Genomic DNA, 25,395 nt, shown 5'->3' with positions numbered 1-25,395 from the left:
TCACATTCCCACAAAACTGTGACTTCTCAAAGAGCCGATGGAATAGGAAGCGCCATGTGTTCCTCGAGGTATCTCCTACTCTCAGTAATGACATCAAATCTAGCAGCTGACTTTAGCACTCCAAGTCTCGTAAAACAACTAAAGGTAGACACAGACAAACCTACCGATTCGACAGTTCAATTGTATCCACCGGGCTGGACAGGGGCTTTCCTCCTGGCAAGAGCTTCGCCATCTGCTCGGTGATGCGGCTCTCTTGGCCAGGCAGGAAGCCGGATGTGGCATGGACAGCGACTACCCTCTTGCGGCGGAAGCTCTGGAAAAGTGACAGACGACCTGCAAGATCCGCCTTGGAATCCAGGTTCTCTAGGAACACACCAAGGGCAGCGGCGTCCTCGAGGCATTGGCATGCCCCTTGTCCTGTGGTTGGGAACATCTTGTGGGCTTGGTGTCAGGATGTGGCGCACGAGTCGGTTTCAGGGGCATGAATGTGAAAACGACTCACAGAGTGGACCGCATCACCGATCAGAACCGCTTTCCCTCGCGTCCAGTGTAGCGGGGGGGTGCTGAAGTTGATGTCCCAGCTGGAGACATTTTTGGCTTTGCTAAGTGCAGGATCCAAGATAAGACCTGTTAGCTAAGCCCACAACTTGAATTGGCTTGGAGTCCTCCGAACCTCAGAGCCCGATGTAGAATTGGATGGTAAGTTTTAGACTCCGAGAGCAACGCCTCTCTGAGGACCTCATCTTTGTAGTCTGTATGTATTGGGTATTAGTAAAGAGACAAGGCCGAGACAACCGACATGGAAGATGCCTGACTTACCTTTGGGGGAGCCCGTCTCGTCGAGCCTTAGGTACCCTAATTCGAGGTCTTGCAGTTCTCCGCTGAGAAGGTCAGCAAGTGACAGCCCAAACAAAAAGGAGGTAAGTTACTTTCTACATCCCCACCACGTCATGATCTTGATCCCATCGGTATACGCCGAGAGTGCCTGCCGTTTTTTATCCAGGAATGGCCTGAGAACCTCATCTTCTTCGAACTCTTTGGTCGGAATCATGCAGCGGAAGATCTTGAAAGGGCTATCACCGACCGCCCCGGTACCCTTGAATCCCTCCGCTGACCGTACGACGGACTGCAAGATGTGTCAGCTACTACTACCATATTCGTGGACACAGTCCAAGCTGGGTGATTACCATACCTTCTCGCCGTCAGCTCCCACCACCAGCTCGGCCGCATAGGTGGAACCGTCTTCCAATGTGAGTGTTGCTGATTCGATATCCTTGTATTCACTGTTAGCCAAACGGTTTATTTTTCGGGTTTTCCAAGCCGAGGCAACCTACCACCGAGACCACTTTTGCGGAGAGCTTGAGCGTTGGCACGACGGTTCGCCCGTCGTCCTCAAACACGAGACGCAGCAGTTCCTGGTGGAGATCTGGTCGGAACAAAACTACCCACGGAGCTTGCATCTCCTGTTTGGCAAAGGAAAGCGGTGGGTTAGCATGCAAACGGAACATTATGAACACGAAGGGAAACTTATGCGGGAGGTATGATGAGTACCGTACCTTGAGATGATCATCAAGTCCAATTTCGACAAGGGCCTCCAGACTGCGGGCGTCAAAGACCTCGACCTGACTATGATATCAGCATCGATTGCGGATTGAATCCAGCGTTAGCAATAGGAACCCTGCTCGTACCTTAGTACAATCCAGAGCTTTAGCACGGCCATAGTCAAACCCTGTCAAGTAGCAGCGTTAGCTTGCGAGAAAAAGACGCAATCAGGAGCGGCTCTCTGACGTACCAAACGAATTCAATACTCTGGTGCCATTCGGGGATATGGAGACGGCAAAGCCAGCCTCGCGGGCAAAGGCGGATTTCTCAAAGATCTGTGACATCCGACGTTAGCCTCCAACACGCTTGACATGGCATGAAAAAGCATCCTCACCGTCACCACGTGGCCCGCACGTCTGAGAGCGATGGCTGCAGCCAAACCTGCGATACCAGCGCCGACGATGCTGACGTTCAAACTTGTCTGTCCAGACATGGCAGGAAATGTAAGAGGTGAGGGGTGATGAGTAAGTGGTGATGGAGCGTAGCCTGGAGTAGGGGAAGATGAGGACGTTTGGTTGTGGACGAGCCAGGGTCTGGTAGCTTGCTGAAAAGCTGAGAGGGACGGGTGGGTATCGTCTCCGCTGCGGTGGTAATGGGGAGATATAACAACGGCAGACATATACCAGTTGTTATGTCAGCTTCATGTTGACTCCAGCTCCTCGGACTCGGAATTTGCCACCGTTTCAGGGCGGTGGTCCCCTTACAGGGTCGCAAACTCTTTCTCAGTCGGGCATGACCCCTGAGTAAGGGGCGATCGGCGATAAGGCTAAGCCTCACCGCATGGACTTGCACAGGGGAGAGCTCGAGCTAAGTAAGCGCTATGCGCTAGATAGATCATAGGGCTAGGCAACGGCTTTTAACAACGGCTTTTCATAGGTATCCTTCAAACTCCACCAGCTGGAATGCCAGTGCCGTACTCGGTGCAATGCTTCTCCTTTGGGGCGGACTACATAAGGTCATGTAAGCATTCAGCTTGGCGAAGATGCTAGAGTTCTCCGTCTCCAATCCCGTCTTGATACCGGAAGATAGGTTCGCTTCTTCATTTTAATGAGCCTTGGCCCCGAGGTTTGATCAACCAGTAGATCAAGTCAACCGGCAACTCGCTAGGCTGGGTGCACCAAGAGAATCACCCCCAGTTACACCCCAGCCAAGACAGGAGTGGCACAGCACGCGGCTCACTATGAGCCAAGCCAGGTTTCACGTGGCCATTGCCGGCGCTGGAATAGCAGTATGTGCACACAGCCTTCCCGGGCTATGCCCACTAACGAGAGTGCACCAGGGTCTCACTCTCGCCCTGCTCCTCCAGCAAAACTCCATCCCGTGCACCGTCTACGAGCTCCGCGCTAGCACCGCCTCGCCTGACGGGGGCGCTCTGATGCTCGCGCCCAACGCGCTGCGCATCCTCGACCAAATCGGCCTACTCGCACGCATCCAGCATCTTGGCTTCAACTTCGAGACCATCTTCTTCAAGGACGCCGCCGGCCAGACGACCAGCGAGTTCCTGATGGGCAGCACGGCGCGGTACGGATACCAAGCCATGCGCATCCACCGGCATATCGTCGTCACCGAGCTAAGAAAGCTCGCCGCGGAGCGAGGGATCCCGGTTCACTTTGAAAAGCAGATCTCGGGTGTGGTGGAGGAGACTCCTGCGGGCGTGACGTTTCAGTTCGTCGATGGCTCGACTGGCCGCGCGACGCTGCTCGTTGGAGCGGATGGCATTCACTCCAAGCTTCGCGACTACGTGTGTCCGGGCCGGGAGTATGCGCCCGTCTACTCCGGCCAGCTTGCCTTGTCGCTGGTTACCCACCAGCAACAAGAGGACCCACGACGCTCTCTACCAGCTATATTCCACGGCCGCACAGGTGCGCTTCTGATGCTGCCACAAAGCTTCGACGGCTCCGAGGTAGTCGTGGGCACGCAGCTACGGTATCCTGAGCAGGACAGGTCCGGGTGGTCCGCGCTGGCGGAGGATGGGGCGCGGCTCTTCGAATTGTGGCAGCAGGGCGTCGGGGAGTGGCAGAGTCTGCACCCTCTTGAACTGGAGCGCGACCCGGCAATCTCCATCTGGCCGTACTACGCGCTGCCCAACATCCCCAGCTGGGTGTCGCAGGGGAAGGGGGTGGTGCTCGTCGGGGACGCGGCACACGCGATTGCGCCGACTGCGGGGCAGGGTGCGTGTCAGGCGGTTGAGGATGCGTGTACCCTGGCGGTGTTGGTCGCAAGCCTCTCTTCTAGACGGGTAGAGGCAATGATGGGAAAGGCCCTGGAGTTTTGGGAGAAGGCGCGCGGAGAGAGGATCGAGAAAGTCAAGACGCTGACTCTGCAGCTGGGCAACAACCGACTGCCGCAGGAAGAGCGGGAGAAGCTCCCAGCCGGGCACTACTGGAATGCTGGGGAACAGCCGGATCTGTTCTGGCTGTACGGAGTGAATGTGGGAGATGAGTTTTCGCGGTTGTGGATGGACCGAGAGGCAACGCGACAATGAGCCCGGTGCCCCTTTTCACGGACCGCCAAGACTCAGGGGTCGGTTCCAAACCTCGCTGAAATGAAACCCAAATGGGATTAGTTCATCTTTCAGCTTTCACCCGAAGACCGAGCTCTGTTCCCTTTGCCGATGGGAGCGTAGAGACGAGGGAGCTGTTGTGTGTATTTTAACTTGAGAACAGTTGATCTCACCCCTGAAGCATATCAGGTACGCTGCCGACCAATAGGTGCTGACCCGGTCGTTGCATCCAGGCTGTGCCAACACCACCAACCCCTTTATGGAGTCTTCGTAGACAAACTCATCAACGCATCCGAAATCTTCATCCCCCTTGCCGCCAACCCGCTGAAGACCTCCAGACAAAACGCCTCCTTGCGCCTCGCCATATCGTCGTGCATGTTCGCGTACATATCCTTGGCAATCCACAGAGGGAACAACAGGATGATCGGTCCAGACATGCCTCGCTCCCGCGCTGTAAAGTACCCAGCGGTAGAGCAGATCATGTCTGCGAAGCAACACCCAAGCACTCGAGGATCTGTCACGATTGCCTCCTCCCAATACCCCTGCCATGACCCTGCCGACGACCACGATGATGATGAAGACGATGGTGATGACGACGATGAAACCCCCGGCAAGGGCAAAGACGGCGCCGCACACTCCCACAACAGCATGCACGCATCCCTTACCTCCTCGTCAACCTCCCTCTCCAAGTCCATGTCCGCACTGCCCCTGCTCAGGGCTTGGCACGCGGCAACACACCGCGCCAGCACAACCAGAGCAGCCCAAAAATGGGTCACGGCCTGGGCGGCCAGGAGATTCTGGAAGCGGAACGCGCCAGCGTGGGGGAACAGGTCGACATCATCATAAGCACGGTCACCTCTTGGATGTGGGCGTGGGCGTGGTCTGTCGACGCAAACGCAGTGATACGCCGAGCGGTTCTCGGCTAGAAACTCGACCAGCCACGCGCCGAGGCCTGCCGTCGTCGCTTTGCTGCGCGCTAGGATGTCTTGCAGGTCGTCTTTGGAGATAAAGACCCCTTGGCGCAAGGTGTCAAGATCGTGCAGCAGCCCGGGGATGTCGACCATGGCGTCGATAAGGCTGTCGTAATAATTCTGATTGGCCGCCTTGGAGATCTGTCTTAACTGCGGGTCGGCGAAGGGAAACGGTTTTCGCTTGCCAACGGCTGTATAAAGCTGTTTTGTGGGGGTTCCAGACCCAGAATTCAGTATAGCACGATGCGGTTCGTAGACAAGTTGGGTCCATACCCCAGTAACGCGGAAGCGTAGCAGCAGGCCGCGGCCTAGCTCGCTCTGCAAAATACTAGCCCCCCTCGACACGAGCAGCTCGCAGCCGCCCTTGTTGTGGCTAGCCCATCCGATGTCCTGCGCAGGCTGCGTCGGGGCCGAGTACACCTCTGCCATGCCGAGACACATAACAGCTGCCAGCAGACTGTCGCTGGCCACGAAATTGGGCGCCGCCATGACGGTCGACAGTCCGCGCAGCGCCTCGCCGTACATGGTCATGGCGCGCTGCTGCAGACACTCATCGCTCATGACGCGGCCGAGAAACCCCGCGCACAGCGTCATGATGGCCTTGTCGAGCACTGCGAAGCCTCGGCCGTGGATGCTCGGCAGGCAGTGCACCCAGTAGTGGTGGATCCGCTCGCTAGGCCGCAGCGTCGGGTCCATGGGAGGGCAGAAGGCCTGGATGAGCTGCGCGATGAGCTGGTGCTGCTGCGGCTGGTGTGGGTCGGGCGATTTAGGCAGGGCTGCGGCTGTCAAGGCTGTTGACATTGTTACCGTGTCGCTGCCGGGTATGGGAGCGCAGTACACGGCCCATTTGGGGGCATGTCGTCGTGTCCGTGGCTTTTTCATGTTGCTGCCGCTGCCCAAGCCCAAGGTATCATCTGCAGGGAGGGACAGAGGCGTCTGCGTCTCGGAGAATTGGTTTACAAACACGCGCGGACGCTGGTAGCCGCCACATTGCCGGCCTGTCCTCACGCAGCGATTGCAGTGTGGTTTCGCCGCGTCGCACTACAAAGTCCCCGGCTGGAGTCAACCCGTGTCCCGTCCTATACCTCCGACCTCGTACTACCCCGGTACATAATTGGTTACCAAGGAATTGGTTGGTGTGTCGCACTCACAGAGACTTTCCGCTCGCGGCATGTCGAGCAAGCCTGCGAGCGCCCTGGCACTCCAACCATGTCGTCGATCTCCCGTATTCATGGGTTGCTTCCTGTTCAGCTTTCCGTGTGACCGTGTGATTGACGTGACCCAGAAAAAGCCAGACCAGCCCGAATAGTCCCCATTAGGCGAGATGTGCAGCTGCAGCCCTTTATGGCGTCTCGGGAGGCCTTTCAAGGTTTCGAGTCCGGCTTCACCCCGCAGCATATCTCCGAGTCGCGATCCTTCGTTAACGACTATCTTGTCTGAAGTTGTCTCGCGTGCAAACTTAGTCAGCGCTAGGCGTGGCGCCAAACTCGGGCGATATCACGCTCAAAGAGGAATATTCCTTGGCGGACGCTGTTAGCCGTCATGATACTCAGAGCTTCAAGCAGATCTAGGCCTTGCGTGCGGGTGAATGTGGTGAGGACGTCGCTGCTTGGATGCTTGTCGTCGTCGTTGTCGCCGATGCCCCACCAGACCCCACCTTATCTCCGACGTCGTCTTTTCCTGTTTGGGGAAGATTCCGCGACCCTGTCGCTCCTACCTCTAGCGACGAGCTTAGCGCTTCCCGAATTTCTTCGGCGACCCCCACTTTGCAATAAGCGTAAATGCACTACAACCGTAGCATAAAACATCATCGCCTACACTAACGGCGAGGTTGGGTAAGCGCGATGGATACCCTCGGGCACCAGAGATGGCCGCGCAAGTCTAGGCCCTGCAGTGGTCGAGTTGGTAATAGCTGCCTTACTCATGATGTTCGAGAAGCAGCAAGTGCCGGGACCAGCATTGTGTACTGCGTAAGCGGGGTATAGTCAGGCACTCACTAATTGTAGAATCAGGTACCTTATCTTACCTTACTCATGTGCATCTCCTCCATTCTTCTTCACACATCCAAGCGTAGGGTGCGACCTCTCACAACTCATCCGTGCCCATATCCAGAATGACATCACCCCAGAACATAGCAGCCTGGCTTCCCGGCGTCGGGAAGCAGCTGGAAGTCGGTCCCGCAGATACTCCCGTCCCAGACAACAACGAACTATTGGTCGAGGTGAGCGAGTGATGCAAATATCACCTGCAGCGCAGGACTGACTTCATTCGTGGTGCAGGTGAAGGCTGTTGCGGTCCAGCCCGCCGAGTACAAGATCCAGGAAGGGGTACTCCCATTCCCGCTGAAATATCCTACCATCATTGGGCGTGAGTACCATTCCCTCCGCGAATGGATCTGATTCCCAAGCGTGCCTGATGCTTAAACCGCGAACCATTAGTGTCCTTCTCAGGGGTCGTTGTCAATGTGGGCTCCGCCGTCACGCGATTCAAGATCGGCGACCGCATCGTCACAAACAGCGCCGGAACCATCCGCAACGACTCCAGATTCGGGGGCTACCAGCGATACGCTCTGACGACCCAGGAGCTCACAGCCAAAGTAAGCAATCTGTTCGTCCAACTGCCCTCCTAACCGTCAGCCGTTAACATCCAATTCCAGATCGGAGACGTCCCCTTCGAGCAAGCAGCCGCCGTCTCCAACCTTTACGGCGCGGCAAGCGCTCTGTTCCTCCACCTCGGCCTCGAAAAGCCCTCAGGTCCACCCACACCAAAAAGGGACGGAAAAGTCCTCATCTGGGGCGCCTCCTCGTCCTTCGGTGCCTACGCAACCCAGCTCGCCGCCGAAGCAGGCTACACCGTGGTAGGCGTCGCCTCGGCACGCAACGCGGAACTCGTCCGCTCCTTTGGCGCCGCACACTTTGTCGACCGCAATTCAGCCACCGTTTCGGACGAGTTAATCGCGCTGGGCCCGTTCAAGGCCGTGCTTGCAGCAGCCGACGCAGCGCCGGACCAGGTCGTGCTGGGGAGGGTGTTGTCTGCGCACGGCGGGGGGTCGTTCCTGTCGACTATGGGGTTGAGGCCCGGTGTTACGCTGCCGGTGGGGGTTGAGGGCAAGTTTGCGCAGTATGTCGATGACTATCTTGATCCGAAGAATAAGGATTCTACCGAGTGGTTGTGGTGGGATTATCTTGAGCAGGCGCTGCAGGAGAGGAAGTTGAGGGTTGTGCCTGTAACGAGGATCGGGGGGTTGGAAAAGGTTCAGGAGGCGTGGAATCTGCTGCATAAAGGGGCGGTTAGTGGGGAGAGGTTGGTTATTACCCCGGGTTTGGAATAACGGGCTGCTAGATGTTGGCGAGAGGGGAACAAGTAGAGAACGAGTTCTCCGCGGCACTGGAGCATTGCGGACTCGGACAGTAAGAAAGGCTAGCGACAGGACTCACATACCGAACACGGATACTCGAGATGCATTTCGTAGGCAGAACCGGAAGAATCGAGGTGGGGCAATAAGCTTGCCCTGATATGCGCCCTAACGCCAGTATGTTTACGTACATCGTGAGCGTTCCCTCGCCCAGGTCCGATGTGTCCGGTATCAGTATCCTTTCCTCCACATTCCTAACAAGCCACAAATTTGTTCGCCAAAGCGACTCCTCTCAGGCGCCTCTTACTGCCATTCTAGGCATGTAGCGGCAGCACACTGCCCATATAGTTACCGCGTCTGGGTCCGAGACAGGCTAAGGAGCGGTACCGGTTCATCACGCGGTCAGAACGTCAGGAGGCGGTCGCCGCGCAGCACGTTCCCCATTTTCCCCTGGACGGCCTCGAAGCGCATGAATCCGCACGATTCGCTCTCTAGGCGATTGATCACGCTGGCCAAGGTCTTGAAGTCCATCCTGCAGGCCCTGTTTGGACAGTGATCAAGCTCCTGCTGGTCTGTCTAGGAACAATCTGTTAATCAGGTGAAATGCAGTTAATGAGAGGAGAGACTTACGAGCGGGCGAGTTCAGGTGCTGGGTGAGGCTTTGCAACTTGCCGAACTCGCGGTGACAGAAATAGCATTCATAGGCACATCCATTCCAGGACCGGCCAGTGGCCTCGTACCGTGTCTGGTCGGACCCTTGCCATGTAAGCAACTTCTTTGAGATGGCGCCGTGAGGGTCCCTTGACCGAATGACCTGGTAAACCGTGTCTCGGTTGATGTGGGGAGCATTGGGACACGCGCTCGACTCAAGGTGATGGGCGACCCCGGTTGAGGTGGTAAAGCATCTCTTGCAGAAGGGGCAGGCCATCTGCTCGCCTCTATGGATGCGCGACTGGAGATGCTACGCCAGGTTACCCCAAAGTCCAAGCTACCGATGACAAGAGAGGGTTGATACTAACCATCTTGAGATTGTTGTAGTTGCGGAAGTTGCGATCGCAGTCTGCGCAGTAGTAATGGTCTTCGTTCTCGTGAGTGGTTCGATCTTCTTCTGTCGGCCAGGTCTCATCGCAGATGTGGCATTCAAGAGCGAAGTGGTTCTTGGCGCTCATATGTTGGAAGCAAGCCTGCCAGCTGCGGAACCATCGAGGGCATCTCTCGCATTCGAAGTCGGGCGGCTCATGGCCGGTTGCGCGGCAGTGGTTCTCCCGAGCTCGCCAACCAGCAGGGAAGACCTTACCGCAGGTGCCGCATTCATAGTCCATGACGATCTTGGGCAGTAGCACGTTTGGGGTAGGTCATCTGTTCAGAGGAAGATCTGAAGAAAAATCGTTCCGTGGAACGCGTGGAAGCGTTTGCAATGAGGGGGCGGACGATTTCGTGCAGGAGCATGTTTGGAGTACCTAAGCCATCCGTTTGTCGAAGAATCCAGGCCCAGAAAGGAAGGAATCGTTACACAGCAGTGCCAGCACGCGTGGAAGCGTGGGCAATGATGGGACGCGGGGCAGCGGTTCTTACGGCACGTGATCACGTGACCAATTCCAGAACCTTTACCAATCCTACGCCACGTGCTACACACGTGACGGACGCACTTCGGATTAGCGCTTCGGGCGGAATAAATACTATCCGTCCAATGTACAGTTCAGCCCTTGTTTGTTTGTTAGCGCGGAACTTCCCCCATTCTTTCCACCCAACCACAACCCAGAGATACAGGAACTTTGTCCAATCGAACCACGCGCATCTGGCCCACGAACCCTTTCCGGGCTTACATAACCTTCGACTTTTTCCACCCTGGATCTTCAACCTGGACCTCACTTTTCCCTTTTCTTGTCTAGATCCACCGCATGCACCACGCTAACGAACAAACAAGGGGGGGACTGTAATGTCCGTGGCCGGGCCACTCTTGGTTGGCTGCAGCCTGCAGGGTCTGGCTCCCTGCAAGCCCAAGGCTACAACACCGAAGGCGGCCACACGTCGCACACGACAGTCGACACTCTATTTCCGTCCTTCTTTTCTTGTCTCATTGCTTCCCGAATCAACGTGAAAAACATTGGCACGTACAATCAACCGGTTGCTTCAGCTCGGAGTCAGGTGGAACCCAGCAACGCCCAGCTCAATTCCCAATCTCCCAATTGAACTCACCATGAAACACGTGCAGCCAAGAGTTATTAAAGTCGGCACAACATGCTATGTGACGACCACGGACAACAAGACAGTCCTCAAGGGCCATCAGGTATGGTGTGGCGGAAACCTCGTATTTGACTACGGAGAATCCTGCGAGGAGCGACTGGCACGGGAAGCCACCATCTACAAGCACCTCGGGCGGCACCACCAGATTCTGGAGTGCTTCGGTCTCCAAGAGGTGCATCCGGGAATCCACTCACTCCGTCTCGAAATGGCACCCTTGGGATCCCTGCGCACATTCATACGCCAGACGGCCAAAAACCCCCCTACCCTGCTGTCCCGCCTCCGGATGGCGCTCGACGTGGCTACAGGCCTGGGCTACTTGCACTCGCGGGGCGTCATGGCGTGCGATTTGTCAGCTACGAATATCTTTGTCTTCGACGAACTCAGAGTGAAGCTCGGGGATTTCGGGGGCGCTCTGCTCGAGGGAGCCGACTTTGAGTGGGATCAGACACACGAGACTCGCTATCACTTGCCTGCGCGGGGCAGGGCGTACGACGAGGTGCCGATCATGAAGAGGGAGCTATTTAGCCTTGGGTCGGCCATGTATGAGATTATTGCATGGGAGAGACCGTTTGCTGATCTGGAAGACAACGAAGTAGATGCTAGGTATGCCCGGGATGAATTTCCATCACTGGACGGCAACGTGGCTGCACAGATCATCCGGAATTGCTGGGACGAGGTTTATGCAACGGCGCAGAAAGTTATTGCGGATTTGAAGGCTTTGAAGGCTAACTTCCACGAGGAGCTACCAGCCTGCCCTCAACCTACCGGTAGCATTCTCTCCCCGTGTTTGTGCTCCAAACCATCCAAGATGGCCGTGAAATTGCCCCAGCATTCCTGAAGCTGCATCACCTCCGCGCATTCCCCCGTAACAGTGATTACGATCTTCGACGGCTGGTCGTCGGACTCCGGCAGTATGAGCCACGCAGAACCATCAGCAAAGCTAGCAGCCACGACAGCCAAGATGTGAAAACACTCAGGCTAGAGAATTGGTTCCCGTTCTCGGCACTGCTCGTCGCTCGGTGGAGAAGCACGCGTTGTTGTTGGATCGACGTCCAGTAGCAATGATCTCTCCAGTAGCTTCTCGAGGGGCCAATGACATGAAGAATATCCCCCCTGGCGACCCGAGGTGGGAGTCCCCGGGACATTCGGTAGTCGGAGATGGGCAGGTCCAGCACTGTCTGCCAACGGGAACCCCCGACGGTCGCGGTGAGGACAATGTATCCCCCGCAATGCGAGAGCTCGGCAGATCGCTCGACTTGTTTCATCCAGACGAGCCAGGGCGTCCTAGGATCGCCGCCAGATTCCGACTCCACAGACTTGAGGACTTGAGTTGATGTGCCTCGAACCTCAAGGTCGCTTGGGCCAAGTTTGTGTAAACTTGCCCTCCTCGAGATCCAGAAGGATACAGTATATGTCGCATATCTCTTCGGGCAGGTCAGACTTACTCCTGACCCAGTAGGTTAGAACACACCAAGGCCTTCCCGGGACAAGGTTGACCAGGATCTTTGCGGCCTCTAAAGCGAATTCCGGAGGGCCCACAATGTCCACGCACTTCCACCTGGGATAGCTGGTTTTGTCAAGATCTGGCTCTGTCCATACTCGTATGTCGGAGTTGAGGTTTCCTTCAAGACACGAATCCCAGGAGATGAGAAGGTAGTGCCCATATGGACTAAAGTATGTGGATGCACCCTCCGACCACTTCATCCTTCTCGGGGTCCCTGTACTAAGGATATCGGAGAACCAAGTACATATTTCATAGTCCAACGTTTGCTTCTGAATTGGAGTGGCTTGCTGTTCAGCCTCCGGCTGATCGGGCCTGAAGTTGGATCCATGAATCGGCCAAATACTTTTGTCATACTGCCCTGACTCGGAGCAAAAGAAAATCCAATGTAGGTTAGGACTGATGAATTTCATCGACAGAGGCCCGACGATCTCGCGCGGCTCATACCGATACTCGCGCCCATTCGAATTGTCGAGACTCCAAATCTTGATCCTGACACTGACAGTAGACGGTCAGTCCGATGCTCAAAGTCGGATTATCGTTATGCACACTCACCCCGTTGGATCCGCAAGAATGCTGGCCAATTCCGTCCCATCAGAGGACACAACAAACTTGATATCACCTCTATGGTTCCCCCGGTATCCCAGAGGCTCGTCTTGCTCCTGCAGATCAGGCAGAGTGAACCGAGATATAATGCGATTTGAAGTTACTAGAAATAGCAACTCGCCGTCTTCGGATGCACAAAGCCCGCAGAGTTCATCCCGAAACGACTTGGAGGCTAGCTGCTTCGGCTTGGCGGTGTTTGATGACAGGTCCCACGTAGTGAGTTCAATACCCAGAAGACCCAGCTTGCAGGCTGCAACAACCGCCAGCTTGGCTTTGGGTACGAATATTATCTTGCTGTCAGGAATAGGGCCTTTGAGTTCCACTGTCGCCCCTGTTAGTGTATCCTCTAGGTCAGCTCTCCTGATCTCAAAACTGGATAGGTCTATGCTGAACCACACTAGAAATCTGCCCGAGGGATCTAGCTGCAGGATCTCGCTGCTCCAAGGATCATACTCATGGGGAAAGCTGTCGAGGTTCGTGAAATCAGGCTTCTTGAATTCACCCAACAGCGTCCCCGAGGCAGTATACCGATAGTATGTATGCCATGCAGCCGCCCTGTGCGGATTGAAGACTATGAAGTCTCCAACGCCATACAACGACAGACTGTTCGATTCAGCGGCAGCGAGCCCATCTTGTCTTCCGAGTGCTTCAGAGAAGTCGATAGCAAACTTAGTGGCCACGCCTGTTCTCAGGTCCACGCGTCCTGCCGGGCACCAGATACAGCTATTGTCCGCAAAGAGAACATGTCGTGCGGAGCCATTAAAAACCGGCTGGTAAGTTTCTGCTTGAAAGATAACCCGGGCCCAAGTTTCCCCACCCATAGCAGTCTCGTGGCCAAAGATACCTCTATGTGGGTGAAGCTCCCACACACAGGTGAAGAAGTGGTATGCGTCCTTTGAGCGGTAGACGCAAGCGACTCTAAGCTCGTCTGGTGAGAGGGCGGCATCAAGGAGGACAGGTCCGTTGTTCCAGGGGTAGGCACCTGCAACTCCAGATTCGCACCCTGGAATCGACCTCTTGCACGTAACTGGTCGCAGCTGCTTTCCCGATCAAACATCCTGAATGCAAAGTTGCGGCTTGTCAAGGAGGTAGTAGTCGGCGAAGACAAAAGCCCCAAGACTTGCGTGATAGTGGAATAGTCCCAACCTTTCGGTGATAGGAGAACGCTGATGCCGGCCGCCTGGTGACTTCGATATATTGCCAAGTAGTTGACGGTAAGTAGGTATCTCCACTGCATTTCGCACTTGGAAAGGATCGGGTAAGATGCGGCAAGGAGGGTCCCGGTCCTCGTCTCGAATCCAAGCGACAGTGGGAAAGAGATGTTTCCTCGCAGCCAGGGACGGGACCGATAACCAGGGGAGGAGGGAGTCCTTCAGGAGGGCTTCTCCATACTCAAAAAGAATGTAGTGTAAGAGAACACACCAGTCACGAGAGACGACGAGCGCGTCCAAGTCTTCTTGTGAATCCACGAAAGGCTGCTGGGACTCCAGTGTCTCCGTTAAGGACTCAAGGTCCCAAAAGACGAATTCCAGGGGTAATTGCTCGAGCTTCAACACCAGATATATCCATAGGATAGGGCCACCCGCAGGATATGGCGATGGGCTTCTATCGGCCGTATTTGGAATCCTGCAAGGGAATGGCGTGTCTCGGCACATGTTTCCAGAAACTGCTTGACAGTGAAATGTACAAAAGCGACCTCGTCCCCTCGGATTACTACCAGCGGACCGCAGGACATCTTAATAGAATCTGCGAGATCTTGACGTTTAATGAGGAAGCCCTCTTCAAGATACTCGGCTTTGAGCGCCTCGTAGAACCAATCGAGTTGTACTGGGCGTTGGCATGCGCATAGCCATATGAGAGTTTTCTGGCAAAGTCGGCGTTGCGCTTTCTTTAGCCTGTTGTCTAGTTCCCTTATGATCCTGTCGTAAACTTCGTCCAGCTTTTTGGGCAGATCGTCCAATGCTCGTTTCAGCTCCTCGACAGTGACCATGCTTTCTAGCTCCTCAAGAACGAGCGTCACCCAAAGAAACATTCCATTATGCTTCTTACTCAACCGATGCACAACAGTCTCCATGAGTTCGGGAGGGATCTGGACTGGAAAATTTGAGACCCTGTGCGTGGTATACTTTCTAATGTCGTCATAATGATTGGAGCCCAGACTCAAGACGTCGACGGTATTATTGTCATCGAGCTTGATTGTGGATGACCGACAAGTAACGGCTATCTTGATGGGCATTGGGCACCCAGCCGAGAGCGCAAGAAGTGAGTCAAGGAACTGTTTTGGCTGCGAACATTCATCAAGACCGTCAATGATGACTCCGCAGCCGCCCGGGAGGGATGAAGCAAACGAGACAAAGATGCTCCAGGTTCTGTCAAACGACTTGCTTTTTGTGTACCCGTCTTCGATAACTGCTGCTGCGAGCAGGTCAAATTCCCGGGTCATAGTTGGGTGCTCGCGCTGGCAAAGCAAATATATCTGGCTCAGGAGGCATTTCGCAGCCGCAAGTGGTGTACTGAGGTAACTGTCAGTGCCCCGAAAAAAGTAGTAGAAGCACCTTTGATTCGATAAGGCCAGCTGATGGGTGATGATGTAGGAGGCCAAGACCGTCTTCCCGGTTCCCGGACCAGACTCGATCCATAGCGTTGTGCTTGACGTTGAGTTTGACCATTTCTTGTACTGAGGATCGTCAGTGATCCATTCGCAGGTGTTGCCGAAGCGGGCAGAGCATTTGCTAGCTAGATCCGTCACTTGAAAGTTGAGGTCGTGAGCCACATCCTCCGGCGGAGCCAGCCAGTGATTGATGTCTCTTTCTCGGACCAGCTGTCGCTCTGACATGGCCACTACATGTCATGCATTGTACATTAGCATCCATCCCGGCCAGTAGTTAACCTAAAATCGACAAATCATAAATTCAGAAGCCTGAAACTCACATCTATCCAACCTCTCCTCGAATTGCTTGAACTGTCGATGGTGCTCAGCCGCAGCCGCGGTGACAAGCATCTTGATCGAGCGGTCAATGTTCGCCCGAAGAGTCTCGTACTCGCTGTTGTAGTCTGCCCAAATTGCCCTGAAGGCACTATAAAGCCGCTTCAACTTGGATGCTGAAAAGAAGTCTACACATTTGGTCCAAAAGACAATGATGTGGGTGTAGATCTCCAAGAGGCAGCGGGAAACCACTCCGGAGTCCTTGAAGGTGCTGGCCTCAATGGAGACAGGCTCAAGCCAGCTGGTAATGTCGGCCATGGCGCTGACAAGGTGCTCAAAGTCTTTGGCATAGCCGTACGACAACTTCAAGGTATATAGTTATCAGATCTGTCCCTTGGTTGTCCATGAAATAACTCACCTCCAATGCGAACTTGATACATTCCCAGGCCAGGCAACCGGGCATACCGCCAGCCTGGGCAAACATGTCAAGGGCCTTCTCGTGCCTCCGGATTCCATCTATGCAAACGGTAACGGCACGGCAAGTCCTTGACAGGCTGTTCTGTTTCCGTGCTTCCTTGAGAGACGCAAGATACGCAGCAATATCTCGAGGATGGGCGGGAGACGCCAGCAGCACTGCAATAGGCCGCCCGGTTGACTTGCTGACTGCTTCCAAGGCACCCTTCCAGGTCTCATCCTGCTGGATCAGGGGTCCAATAGGCGGCAAACCTGTCGGGACTTTGGTCTGACCTGCCTGTTGCGCCATCGTGAATGCAGGAGTCAAGGGACTGTCAAGGCAGGGAGCTTTAGGAACAATTAGGCGCTGCGGTGTTTGAGCGCGGAGGTTCGTAACTCGTATCCAGCTGCCCAAACGTTAAAGTTCAACCCAGCAGTCTGAAGAATCTTGGAACTGGAGTCGACCGACGAGCTGAGGTGGGTGAGTACCCCGCCCAGGCAGCCACACGTGACGACAGCAAGCCGTACATAAGGCACTTGAGTTGTCACCTTGGCTTTGGGTTGCGCCTTCCCGGTTGTAGAGCAAATCAACCAAGTGTGGCGCCTTCCCATCCCACATATCGACTCCGTTGTTAAGCTAGCCTCTTGTTGGGATATACATTATTTAGGCGCTTCACTCGTTCGTATAAGGAGCACCAACTGAAGTAGGTGGTAACTCTAATAGTATTATCTGTACTTAACCAAGGTCCTAACATGAACAACAGAAACGGCCGGGATGTACGAAGTATGGGAATTAACCTTACACGTCAACGAGATCGTATTCTCAACCACTCTTTCAAAAACCAAAGTCCCTTCTTCCCCACCCCTTACACCAGTGCCATCCCTCCAACAACAGCTGCAACCCCAGCCAGCACAGCCTGCTGCGTAGGCCTCGGAGCCGCACCGGTCGACGACGAGGTACTAGTAACGGTAGCACCAGGCCGCAGGTGCGGAGGCACCTTCTCGAGGCCGCCAATGACCTTGACTGGCACGGTATGCTGGGCGGCACTGGCGAAGCTTGTCGAAGAAGACCTGGACACGGTCATGGCTGTGGAGGAGACGGTGACAGTGGCCGTGACGGATGTTCGGATCAACAAGGCCGTCCGGATGTCGGTCGTTGTCCACCTGCAGTTTGCCGATGTCTGCGCCGGGAGGAGCTCACAGTCGGCCGTGCCGATTCTACAGTACAAGTTTGTTAGTTAAGGTTGAAATGCTTTCAATGACTATATGCAAGAGCTTACATAGTCTGTGCGCTTTCCGTGGTTGAACCCGAGTTCACGTCGGTAACATAGTCCACGCGACCGATCAGGATCATCATGGTGTTTGGTCCAACGGTCACGGCCGCCTTGTGGAGGAGATCGCAACCAGGCTGCTGTGTGGGGTTGGGTCCATTACACTCGATGGAGTAGGTTACACGATCCTGACCAGTAGTGTAGGCTACGACGGAAGCTTGGATGTATGGTGCTATTACCTCGTTCGTCGGAGTCGCGATGGCTAGCATATTGAAGACATCGGATGTGGCTGGTGTAGGGTTCCACAAGGGCCACACTGCAGTGGGTGTGTCCTGGGCAAGCGCCGGGGTAAAGGCACAGAGAAGTGCCCAGACGAGGTGGGATTGCATCTTCGTCCGGATTGTATGGTTCCACTTGGCAGTTGTCGGATTGTAGGTATAGGTGGCAGTTGAGGTAAGGCTTAGGTCCGGTTGTTGGCGTGTTGGATGCAGGCTCCTACCTACAGCAGGACATGATGTATGATATTATATACATGTGAATGGAGGCTTCTACCATGGCGCATTTGTGATGAGGCGATGGCTGAACGTTAGATGCATGTGAGCCACGATCCTTCAAACTAGGGATGGCCTTAAAAAGGGGTAGGAAATGGAACCTAACCAGCTAGAATTGCTTCTACTGTTGGATTAGCCCCTCTGAATGGTCAGCTCGCTCTTTGTCGGGATGGGATTTCCAAACCCTAGTCCGCCAAGAGCATGTCGCCTGGTGGAAGGGGCTTTGCCTCGCAGCCTAGGAGTAGCTCGGACTTGTGATGTGCGACGTCGCATTGCAATCATCCTGTCATCTGTGGCTAGCGCTGATGCTCGCTTGCAAAACTCAGGTAGTCTAGACTGTATTGAGCGATTAGCTCCTTCAATTTTATCAGATCCCAGCAAGGGGGTGAAAGCTTCCCGTTCCTACCCTATCGACCATTTAAGGAGTGTTTCCTTCTTCGCCTCGGTCTCTTCCTATGTTTAGCCCTGCTCAGCTCTCCTTTCCCACATGCATACCCCCTCCGTATCAGCCCTGCTGATATGCCGACCTACATGTTATAGGCTAAACCCCTTTTAACTTCCTTAGCAGTGCTTTCAGAGAGCCAGGTCTCAAGAGTACTTGCTAGCCAGATCACAACGGGATGAGAGGGTGCCAGGAAGCTGGGGAGAATAAGGTATGCCGTGGTCAGTCGTAATCCCCGTGTCATGAGGTACTCCATGCTCGAATAAATAAAGCATAAGCCCGTTGTCGTCCAAGCTGTCAGGGTCGTCCTCGAGGACATCCTGACTCGTGAGAAGTTCTGACCCCGGGAAACAGCCGTCGATGTCTTTGGAAAATAAACACTCAAAGCTAGTACAGCCGAGCGCATGGACTCCTGGATCAGCTGGTATCTGGTTCGGCGGCATCTCCATCAACGTCGATCGAAACATATTTTCTTTGTAAATCCCAAGTCAGCAACATTCTGTGGCCAGCCACTGGGGCTAATCCCACCTGATAGCACACTTTCCCGAGTTTCCCCTCCGTTCCTACCGTGACCGGTACCTGATGATAGCGCCCTATTGACCGTGCATGCCTCCTCAGGCTTGTCGCCACTCTGCAACGTGCGGACCGTCTTTCCCTTCCTGACCCTCATAGCGTAGACGCTCGGAGTGACGCCCATGGCGTTTTTGAATATGCCGTGAAAATATCTGGGCGACAGGCCGACGCTGCTGGCCAGATTGTCCAGGGTAAGCCTCCCTCCGGCAGCGTCGATCAGGTTGCAAGCCTTGCGGACGGCCTTTTCATGCTGCACCGTCTTGGGCTCAAAGTCGCTCTTCGAGGGCTTGCAGCGCCGGCAAGGTCGGAACCCGGCGGACTCGGCCTCGGTTGCCGAGTCGAAGAAGACGATGTTGGCCTGCCTGGCGAGGCGTGAGGGGCATGCCGGGCGGCAATAGATGCGAGTGGTCGTGACACCGTACAGGAAGGCCGAAGCTGCGAGGCGATTGCGAGTCTGGAGCGCCCGCCATCTGGATTCCGGGGTGTCGAACATATTTGACTCTTGTCCTTCGCTCGCATGTGGTAGAGCAGGTATGGCCAATCACGACTCACCTCCAATTGGGCTCAGCGGAGTAAGAGAGCGAACACAAAGTGAGGAATGGTGAATGGGTGGGTGGGTGCTTTGGCGACGAAAATTGGCACGTCCAATACTGATTGTCAAAAATAAAGTTAAAGAAGTTGAGATGGCAGCATCAGGGAGGGATGACATCTGTCAGCCCGGGCCCGAGCCGGGGTGGTGACAGCCCGTGTTCGGCCGATTTTCGCGAAGCTGGTTGTCAAATTAACCAATCAAACTGAATTGACAAATCGACCTCGGCAGGAGCAGGCTTCCAAATCGACCAACCAGCCACAAGTGTGCTTTTAAAGTGGTCAATGGCATCGACCCGGAACTTTTAACCCATCGCGACTATCACGATGCAATGCAGAATGCCCCAAGTCAGCTCTCGTAAAATTCCGTTCTGCGAGGCTGCGAATCAGGCCCAATTGGCCAATTTGCCAGCAGGCAATGTTTCGAAATGCTGTTCACATCGGCCTCGCTGAGGCTCGGGGTCCGAACCAGACTCAACCAGCCTCGAGGAACTTGGTCTGACCGTCCGAACAGCAGTCTTGATGGCAAAGGCGAAACACCACAGAATATGAAGCGAGCGTTACGGTCCTTGGCGTGTCTGGAGGAGGCAGTATATATAGCTCCGGTCCGCCAGCAGAAGGGAGTGTGGTCTGTAGTCAGGCAGGTCTGGAGTTCAGCAACCAGCACATCAGCAGCACATCACGATCCACGACGCAACAATGTCGCCCATCCACAAGCCCGTTTTGTCGCCTGGCTCCCGCGTCCTTGTGACCGGCGTCAGTGGCTTTCTTGGCAGCCATGTTGCTGACCAGCTACTCGCCGGAGGCTATCTTGTCACCGGAACGACTCGAGATGCGGCCAAAAACGCCTGGGTCCAGCGTCTGTTCGACGGTAAACACGGCGAGGGAAGGTTCAGACTCATCGAGGTCCCTGACATTACCCACCAAGGCGCTTTTGACAAACTGCTCGATGGTAAGATCGTGCTCATGGCTATTTGCCCGCCCGTAGGCACTGACAAGAAGCTCCCAGACGTCTCCGGCATCGTGCACGCCGCCTCAGACATCACCATGAACCCTGACCCCAACCAAGTCATCACTCCCATGGTCGCAGGGACGCTCAACCTGCTGAATGCGGCGGCAAAGCAGCCCGCCGTCAAGCGCTTCGTTCTCACGTCGTCGTGCACCTCAGCTGCCAGCCAGAAGCCCGGCGTTGGGCTCACCATCGACGAGAAGACGTGGAATGACGACGTGACCCGCGAAGCCTGGGCGCCCCCGCCCTATGCGGCTGAGCGCGGATTTGCCGTCTATTCGGCGAGCAAGATGGAGATGGAGAGAGAGTCTTGGAAGTGGCATGAGGAGCACAAGCCGCACTTTGTCCTCAACACAGGTCAGACACGTCTGGTGTCTTTTTCGGTGCTGCTGCTGACGAAGAGTGACCAGTTCTCCCCAGCATGAACATGGGCAAGAGCCTGGACCCGGTTGCCCAAGGCCACCCCTCGACTTCCTTCATGATTCAGGCCCTGTTCCAGGGCAATTTGGACGTTGTCGCGGGAGCTCCCCAATGTAAGCGGCCTTCCCCCCTCTAATGGCCACTCGACTAACTCGAGCAAATCATTAGACTTCTTTGTCGACGTCCAAGATAACGCCCGCCTCCATGTTGCGGCTCTCATCCATCCGGACGTCCAGGGTGAGCGCATATTCGCCTACGCCAGTCCGTTCACCTGGCGCGGTATCCAGCGTATCATGCAGAAGCTGTACCCCGGCAAGACCTTTCCAAGGGATCTCGATGAGGCCGAGCTCGATAAGAGCGACATTGTTCGGGCTCCGCGAACCGAGGCGCTGCTCAGAGATATGGGCAGGCCCGGCTGGACTAGCTTGGAAGAGACCGTGAGGCTGAATATTGAGGATCTCGCTTAGGGAACTGCTTGGTAGTTTATCCGTAGATACTGGAGGGCCTCCCTCTTTCCCTCAAAACCATCTTTAAGCACCCTCTTGGACCGTGATAGTCTCGCAACCTCCGACTGTACACCATGGGAGGTGTCGCGATGGAGAACTTGAAGCGGTGTTTGGGCGAAACGGGACCGTCCGTGTCGTTTCATATATTTTCGCCATTTTGTTTTTGGGGTCGATAGCGTTTTGGGAAATGAATCCAAAGTCGGTCCCTACTGCATTGTACACCAGCCCCTCTTCTCGTTCCCCGAAGACTCGCTCAGTTCTCTCCATGTACTTTGATCTTCTCCGCTGCCGTGATCTCAGCCGGTTAAAGGACTCTCCTCACCATGTTCCTCCCCCCGGCCGTACCCATAGCGTAACCTCCACATATATTGGATGTCATGATCGCGACTCTGCCCATCCCCGAGATTGGCAGAGACGGTCCGTCCAGCCCCCGATACCGCCCTCAGCACCACCCGCACACGTTCCGGGACCGGTTCTCCATACCACCGATCAGCCACCTCGTCGAGCTTCCCCCTTTTTAGCGCGCCATCGACTTCCCCGGTTCGGACGCCCCGCCGAAAGATACTCGTGTAGAAGGCATGCAATTCCAGTCGTGTCCTGGCATCCAGTCCCGGTTTGAAGCCATACTCGATGGCCGCACGGGAGATAGTGGGCGCCACAGTCAGCACATTTGCCCCCTCGATGGCCAGGAACTGTCTCAGTCGCCAGACCGACGGGCGCGGAAACCTCATATCGGATTCAGGCCCCCCGGGGTACGAGAGGAACTCCCTCAGATCAGGGAACAACAAATCGATCGACTCGCCACAGGCGGTTAGGAGCCCGCGGTTGCCGTACGTGTCGAAGAGGTCCATGAGCGTCCCTGCCTCCCACGCCTTCCAGAACTGCTCGAACGGACAGGTCGGGGGATTGGCGGGCGGGAAGTCCATCGGCGTAATTCCTAGGCTGGCGAAGTAGTCCAGGGTGGGCCTGTTGCCGAGCAGCATGTGCATGTAGAGGCCCGCCAGGGACCTCTCGGCGTGTAGGTTCTCACACACGACGAAGCCGAAGTTGTACCATAGGTCGAGGTTTGGCATCGTCGGCGGAGGGTGGGTTGAGTCGAGCAGTAAAGCGATGAAGAAAAAGCAGTTTTGTTTTGCCCAGGGAATAAGCCCCTCGATGGGCCTCCCCCCCCCCCCCGGCGACGGCGCCGATCCGAATATCGGCAAAGCCCTCCAGCCTCTCTGCGGCCGCGACCAGAACGTGGAACGAGGTTCTCGGCCTCCCGAGATAACCAAGGGCGGTTCTCAGATTAGCTCTGGCGGGAAACCCCAAGCTCTCGAAATCCCCGGACGAAAACATCTTGTGAATTGCGTGGGCGCGTGTGACCAACGCATCGTCTCTGCTTGCCGTCGATGACTGCTGGCCAAAGACGGCGACGCACAGCTCGCTGAGTTCCGAGCCCAAAGAAGGGTTGACAGTTTGGGCTCGTTGGTGGTTCGTGTCATGGTGTTGTTGGTATCGCTTGAGGAGCTGCCTCACATCGACGAGGTAGTCCTCAATCCTGGATTCGCTCCGCCTAAGGAGCGCGGCCCAAAGCGCGTCCTTGCTTCCATAATCGTGGGTTACTGTTGCAATACGCCGTAACAGTGACTGGACCTGTTCTAGGAATTCTCCGTCCGTCGGCCGAAATCCGTCGTTTCTGGCGACGGTGACCTTGACGCTGTCTGGGTCAACGCGCATGGCCGTCGCAGCGACATGTCTGCCACCTTTTTGGTTGGCGATCAACTCGGCGAGCCTGTCTAGGAATTGCCGCCGCGCAAACGACTGGCTTCGAGATCCGTGGGCGGCAAGACTTTGACTGAGCTGCAGTCCGTTTTAGGAACAAGTTGGGCATCATCATCATCCTCATCATCATCGAAGCGGGTAGGCATTTCGACTTGGCCATGATGCCGCAGTCGCAGCAACTTTGTCAGGGCTTCGAATCTGGCCCTGTCGAGCCCTTGCTCTTTCCAATCGAATTTTTTCGCTCATTTCAGTCCAATGCTCCGATCATCTCAATGAGCAAGAGCCAGGACGCGCTGGTTAAGAAAATCGACGGCGATTCGATGATCCAAATTCCACACCAGAAAGGTAACACAGCCCCGCACCACAACCCACGTGCTGTGGATGTAGCTGGCTGCCCTGACCCTTTCCTCAGCCTCGGGCCGGCCTTTCACAGCAGTGATAGGTGGGCAGAAAGTCTGGACCCTAAAGCGTGAGTTCAAGACCCGACCAATGCTCCCGCTGGAATCTCACGATCTTTGCGCACAAGTCTCTGTTAAGAGCTCCCAGCCGTCTCTTTCTAAGCTGCAAGCATTATACTACCCTTCCACTCCGAGGTCTTGCAACATCCTTGGCATCAAGGTCTTCCCAGGAACAGTAACCGTAACTCTCGTAGATATCCTCAGGGCAGAAACCCATTATGTCCAGGTTTTCAGCAGCTTTCTTAACACCGGGCTCTAACAAACTGGTGAGCGTGAATTGGCAATCGCAGTGTTCGCGGCTTGGATAGTGCCGATTTTCCGCCGGTAAGTTGATGTCTCTGATGGCCTCGATGAGATCCATCACGCTGAGGTGCTCGTACGATGTGGTTGCTGTTAGATTCTCGGGAAGTCCTTGGTCATGCAGGAACTTGATAAGGCTGCCGAGTTGAAGCAAGCGGCACTCGGGCGAGCAACCAACGCTGCTCTCGCTATCAAGAAGCTTGAGCTTTGCGTTCTGTAAAAGTGTGAAAACTTCCCACATCGCCTCTTCTCTCTGAGTCTCGATATTCTCTGTGAAATATGATTGTTAGTTGCTATATCTGGTATAGTGAAATGCCTTAAGCTTGATGCTTACCGATTATTTCTTTCGGAATTGGAAGGATGAGTGGCTGGAAATTCCCTCGAAAATGCTGAACAACATGCTTTGTAACGTCCTCAAAGATTTCGTCCTCGAAAACCCAGGATACACATAGCCAGAGGATAAGATCATCATTACCGAACGCCGTCTTGAGCGATTTCAGGAGGCGTTTGATCCATTTCTCAGCACGAGGGTAGATAGCCTTCAGATGCCAAAGGTTATAATAATCGAGCAGCACGGCGATCTTGCCCAGCGTCTCGAGATTGGCCCTCCTTGGTGGTGGAATGATCGAATCATCACCGTGGATTTCAATCAAGACGATGAGCAAAGCATCAGCATCCCAACCCTCAGTTATAATCTCGTAGAATCCATCGTTGTTTTTGGATCCTTCCTTCCATCCCCCAGTAATAGCTGCTTCGTGAGGAGACTCGGAATGTGACAGGGACGCTATTGCTTGGGGTCGGGTCGATGTCGTCTACCCATATAGCGAGTACGGGATTCGGGTTATTCAACGTAAGAATCGTGTCGCCAGACGCAGCGACTATATGCGAAACGGGTAGCGTACCCGATGAGGTTGACATCTTGTCGGCGGCCAGTAACAAGGTGGGCTAAAGAAGAAAGAGTGGTGTGGGAATAATGGTTGGGCGTAACTTCGTAGATGTCTCGACAGTGCTGCCAACTTATCCAATCGGATGTTGTAAGTAAGGTGGGCGTTGGAGGTGGTAAAGTTTAAAAAGTTGATCTTGCTCGAATCTGAATGATACCGTAACTGCGGTTTTCGGGGTTTTCGGAGAATATTGGGCCACTATCCAAGGGTTAGAGTTAGGGTTTGGCGCACTACTCCCCGATTCCCGATCCCGACGTTCAAGGAGTCGGGTGTCATCGAGTTTGCGTTCGCTCATTTAGCAAAACACTACTGCAGTCATGTATGCAGAGAGCCTTTGGCATTGCAGAATACCGACTATCCTTTCGTTGGATATTCGTCAGACGCAACCACGCGAATGAAGAAGAT

The 25,395-nt window shown here is 55.0% G+C and overlaps 15 protein-coding genes across 15 annotated transcripts; 5 read left to right on the top strand and 10 right to left on the bottom strand.

Annotated features, from left to right (window-relative positions):
- Positions 1-160: 160 nt before the first annotated feature.
- On the bottom strand, positions 161-2,035 carry N656DRAFT_798064 (FAD/NAD(P)-binding domain-containing protein; the record flags this gene model as incomplete). The annotated part of the gene is made up of 11 exons (XM_064817713.1): positions 161-433; positions 503-602; positions 674-752; positions 820-881; positions 948-1,126; positions 1,193-1,273; positions 1,335-1,463; positions 1,557-1,622; positions 1,689-1,729; positions 1,793-1,877; positions 1,937-2,035. 11 exons carry the CDS (start codon positions 2,033-2,035, stop codon positions 161-163), a joined length of 1,194 nt encoding a protein of 397 aa, XP_064670452.1.
- A 747-nt stretch (positions 2,036-2,782) lies between these two features.
- On the top strand, positions 2,783-4,087 carry N656DRAFT_709093 (FAD/NAD(P)-binding domain-containing protein; the record flags this gene model as incomplete). The annotated part of the gene is made up of 2 exons (XM_064811564.1): positions 2,783-2,830; positions 2,882-4,087. The coding sequence occupies 2 exons, from the start codon at positions 2,783-2,785 to the stop codon at positions 4,085-4,087; spliced, it is 1,254 nt and encodes a 417-aa protein (XP_064670451.1).
- A 275-nt stretch (positions 4,088-4,362) lies between these two features.
- Positions 4,363-6,648, bottom strand: N656DRAFT_752982 (uncharacterized protein; the record flags this gene model as incomplete). Its single annotated transcript, XM_064813049.1, has 4 exons — positions 6,228-6,648; positions 6,005-6,117; positions 4,771-5,968; positions 4,363-4,635 (listed from the first exon to the last, which is right to left on the bottom strand). The coding sequence occupies exons 1-4, from the start codon at positions 6,285-6,287 to the stop codon at positions 4,363-4,365; spliced, it is 1,644 nt and encodes a 547-aa protein (XP_064670450.1). The 5' UTR covers positions 6,288-6,648.
- A 157-nt stretch (positions 6,649-6,805) lies between these two features.
- N656DRAFT_779097 (GroES-like protein) lies at positions 6,806-8,556 on the top strand. Its single transcript, XM_064815130.1, has 5 exons — positions 6,806-6,911; positions 7,089-7,297; positions 7,356-7,443; positions 7,515-7,672; positions 7,733-8,556. Exons 2-5 carry the CDS (start codon positions 7,190-7,192, stop codon positions 8,405-8,407), a joined length of 1,029 nt encoding a protein of 342 aa, XP_064670449.1. The 5' UTR covers positions 6,806-6,911; positions 7,089-7,189; the 3' UTR covers positions 8,408-8,556.
- Positions 8,407-9,953, bottom strand: N656DRAFT_731338 (uncharacterized protein). The gene is made up of 3 exons (XM_064812644.1): positions 9,451-9,953; positions 9,062-9,392; positions 8,407-9,003 (listed from the first exon to the last, which is right to left on the bottom strand). The coding sequence occupies exons 1-3, from the start codon at positions 9,751-9,753 to the stop codon at positions 8,834-8,836; spliced, it is 804 nt and encodes a 267-aa protein (XP_064670448.1). The 5' UTR covers positions 9,754-9,953; the 3' UTR covers positions 8,407-8,833.
- Positions 9,954-10,488: 535 nt separating this feature from the next.
- N656DRAFT_79864 (kinase-like protein) lies at positions 10,489-11,676 on the top strand. Its single transcript, XM_064817785.1, has one exon. The coding sequence runs from the start codon at positions 10,632-10,634 to the stop codon at positions 11,514-11,516; it is 885 nt and encodes a 294-aa protein (XP_064670447.1). The 5' UTR covers positions 10,489-10,631; the 3' UTR covers positions 11,517-11,676.
- Positions 11,677-12,054: 378 nt separating this feature from the next.
- On the bottom strand, positions 12,055-12,922 carry N656DRAFT_79949 (uncharacterized protein). The gene is made up of 4 exons (XM_064817876.1): positions 12,735-12,922; positions 12,627-12,677; positions 12,150-12,540; positions 12,055-12,102 (listed from the first exon to the last, which is right to left on the bottom strand). Coding segments are annotated over exons 1-4 (483 nt in total). The 5' UTR covers positions 12,775-12,922; the 3' UTR covers positions 12,055-12,101.
- Positions 12,923-13,030: 108 nt separating this feature from the next.
- Positions 13,031-14,178, bottom strand: N656DRAFT_79861 (uncharacterized protein). Its single transcript, XM_064817782.1, has 2 exons — positions 13,179-14,178; positions 13,031-13,116 (listed from the first exon to the last, which is right to left on the bottom strand). The coding sequence occupies exon 1, from the start codon at positions 14,020-14,022 to the stop codon at positions 13,474-13,476; it is 549 nt and encodes a 182-aa protein (XP_064670445.1). The 5' UTR covers positions 14,023-14,178; the 3' UTR covers positions 13,031-13,116; positions 13,179-13,473.
- On the bottom strand, positions 14,179-16,652 carry N656DRAFT_79860 (uncharacterized protein). Its single transcript, XM_064817781.1, has 3 exons — positions 16,130-16,652; positions 15,717-16,074; positions 14,179-15,626 (listed from the first exon to the last, which is right to left on the bottom strand). The coding sequence occupies exons 1-3, from the start codon at positions 16,472-16,474 to the stop codon at positions 14,335-14,337; spliced, it is 1,995 nt and encodes a 664-aa protein (XP_064670444.1). The 5' UTR covers positions 16,475-16,652; the 3' UTR covers positions 14,179-14,334.
- A 378-nt stretch (positions 16,653-17,030) lies between these two features.
- N656DRAFT_768417 (uncharacterized protein) lies at positions 17,031-17,824 on the bottom strand (the record flags this gene model as incomplete). The annotated part of the gene is made up of 2 exons (XM_064813623.1): positions 17,031-17,382; positions 17,445-17,824. The coding sequence occupies 2 exons, from the start codon at positions 17,822-17,824 to the stop codon at positions 17,031-17,033; spliced, it is 732 nt and encodes a 243-aa protein (XP_064670443.1).
- A 642-nt stretch (positions 17,825-18,466) lies between these two features.
- Positions 18,467-19,865, bottom strand: N656DRAFT_79650 (uncharacterized protein). Its single transcript, XM_064817535.1, has one exon. It carries the CDS (start codon positions 19,492-19,494, stop codon positions 18,877-18,879), a length of 618 nt encoding a protein of 205 aa, XP_064670442.1. The 5' UTR covers positions 19,495-19,865; the 3' UTR covers positions 18,467-18,876.
- A 423-nt stretch (positions 19,866-20,288) lies between these two features.
- On the top strand, positions 20,289-21,485 carry N656DRAFT_708999 (NAD(P)-binding protein; the record flags this gene model as incomplete). The annotated part of the gene is made up of 3 exons (XM_064811559.1): positions 20,289-20,541; positions 20,629-20,971; positions 21,176-21,485. 3 exons carry the CDS (start codon positions 20,289-20,291, stop codon positions 21,483-21,485), a joined length of 906 nt encoding a protein of 301 aa, XP_064670441.1.
- A 154-nt stretch (positions 21,486-21,639) lies between these two features.
- N656DRAFT_79627 (uncharacterized protein) lies at positions 21,640-22,668 on the bottom strand. Its single transcript, XM_064817505.1, has one exon. It carries the CDS (start codon positions 22,595-22,597, stop codon positions 21,821-21,823), a length of 777 nt encoding a protein of 258 aa, XP_064670440.1. The 5' UTR covers positions 22,598-22,668; the 3' UTR covers positions 21,640-21,820.
- A 1,141-nt stretch (positions 22,669-23,809) lies between these two features.
- On the bottom strand, positions 23,810-24,471 carry N656DRAFT_79624 (uncharacterized protein). Its single transcript, XM_064817503.1, has 2 exons — positions 24,381-24,471; positions 23,810-24,316 (listed from the first exon to the last, which is right to left on the bottom strand). The coding sequence occupies exon 2, from the start codon at positions 24,285-24,287 to the stop codon at positions 23,859-23,861; it is 429 nt and encodes a 142-aa protein (XP_064670439.1). The 5' UTR covers positions 24,288-24,316; positions 24,381-24,471; the 3' UTR covers positions 23,810-23,858.
- N656DRAFT_79623 (uncharacterized protein) lies at positions 24,472-24,873 on the top strand. The gene has a single exon (XM_064817502.1). It carries the CDS (start codon positions 24,592-24,594, stop codon positions 24,820-24,822), a length of 231 nt encoding a protein of 76 aa, XP_064670438.1. The 5' UTR covers positions 24,472-24,591; the 3' UTR covers positions 24,823-24,873.
- The last annotated feature ends 522 nt before the right edge of the window (positions 24,874-25,395 follow it).

Source organism: Canariomyces notabilis (assembly GCF_033297395.1).
Source record: "Canariomyces notabilis strain CBS 508.74 unplaced genomic scaffold N656scaffold_10, whole genome shotgun sequence".
Lineage (NCBI taxonomy): Eukaryota > Fungi > Ascomycota > Sordariomycetes > Sordariales > Chaetomiaceae > Canariomyces > Canariomyces notabilis.
The sequence above is the reverse complement of the archived record's forward strand: the minus strand, read 5'-3'. Positions and strand labels throughout refer to the sequence as shown.

Excerpts from the sequence above, each read along its gene's own strand:
- N656DRAFT_79860 (XM_064817781.1), bottom strand. The coding sequence starts at position 16,474 with ATGGCGCAACAGGCAGGTCAGACCAAAGTCCCGACAGGTTTGCCGCCT. Across the intron at positions 16,075-16,129 it reads GTATCAAGTTCGCATTGGAG|TTGTCGTACGGCTATGCCAA; the intron begins GTGAGTTATTTC and ends TATACCTTGAAG. Across the intron at positions 15,627-15,716 it reads CGAGGAGAGGTTGGATAGAT|TGGCCATGTCAGAGCGACAG; the intron begins GTGAGTTTCAGG and ends CATGACATGTAG.
- N656DRAFT_79623 (XM_064817502.1), top strand. The coding sequence starts at position 24,592 with ATGCCAAAGGTTATAATAATCGAGCAGCACGGCGATCTTGCCCAGCGT.
- N656DRAFT_79864 (XM_064817785.1), top strand. The coding sequence starts at position 10,632 with ATGAAACACGTGCAGCCAAGAGTTATTAAAGTCGGCACAACATGCTAT.
- N656DRAFT_79861 (XM_064817782.1), bottom strand. The coding sequence starts at position 14,022 with ATGCAGTGGAGATACCTACTTACCGTCAACTACTTGGCAATATATCGA.
- N656DRAFT_79627 (XM_064817505.1), bottom strand. The coding sequence starts at position 22,597 with ATGCCAAACCTCGACCTATGGTACAACTTCGGCTTCGTCGTGTGTGAG.
- N656DRAFT_731338 (XM_064812644.1), bottom strand. The coding sequence starts at position 9,753 with ATGGACTATGAATGCGGCACCTGCGGTAAGGTCTTCCCTGCTGGTTGG. Across the intron at positions 9,393-9,450 it reads ACTACAACAATCTCAAGATG|CATCTCCAGTCGCGCATCCA; the intron begins GTTAGTATCAAC and ends AACCTGGCGTAG. Across the intron at positions 9,004-9,061 it reads GCACCTGAACTCGCCCGCTC|ACCAGCAGGAGCTTGATCAC; the intron begins GTAAGTCTCTCC and ends GTTCCTAGACAG.
- N656DRAFT_79624 (XM_064817503.1), bottom strand. The coding sequence starts at position 24,287 with ATGTGGGAAGTTTTCACACTTTTACAGAACGCAAAGCTCAAGCTTCTT.
- N656DRAFT_79650 (XM_064817535.1), bottom strand. The coding sequence starts at position 19,494 with ATGTTCGACACCCCGGAATCCAGATGGCGGGCGCTCCAGACTCGCAAT.
- N656DRAFT_779097 (XM_064815130.1), top strand. The coding sequence starts at position 7,190 with ATGACATCACCCCAGAACATAGCAGCCTGGCTTCCCGGCGTCGGGAAG. Across the intron at positions 7,298-7,355 it reads ACAACGAACTATTGGTCGAG|GTGAAGGCTGTTGCGGTCCA; the intron begins GTGAGCGAGTGA and ends TTCGTGGTGCAG. Across the intron at positions 7,673-7,732 it reads CCCAGGAGCTCACAGCCAAA|ATCGGAGACGTCCCCTTCGA; the intron begins GTAAGCAATCTG and ends ATCCAATTCCAG.
- N656DRAFT_79949 (XM_064817876.1), bottom strand. The coding sequence starts at position 12,774 with ATGGGACGGAATTGGCCAGCATTCTTGCGGATCCAACGGG. Across the intron at positions 12,678-12,734 it reads ATTCTTGCGGATCCAACGGG|TGTCAGGATCAAGATTTGGA; the intron begins GTGAGTGTGCAT and ends GTCTACTGTCAG. Across the intron at positions 12,541-12,626 it reads TCGAATGGGCGCGAGTATCG|GGCAGTATGACAAAAGTATT; the intron begins GTATGAGCCGCG and ends GCTCCGAGTCAG.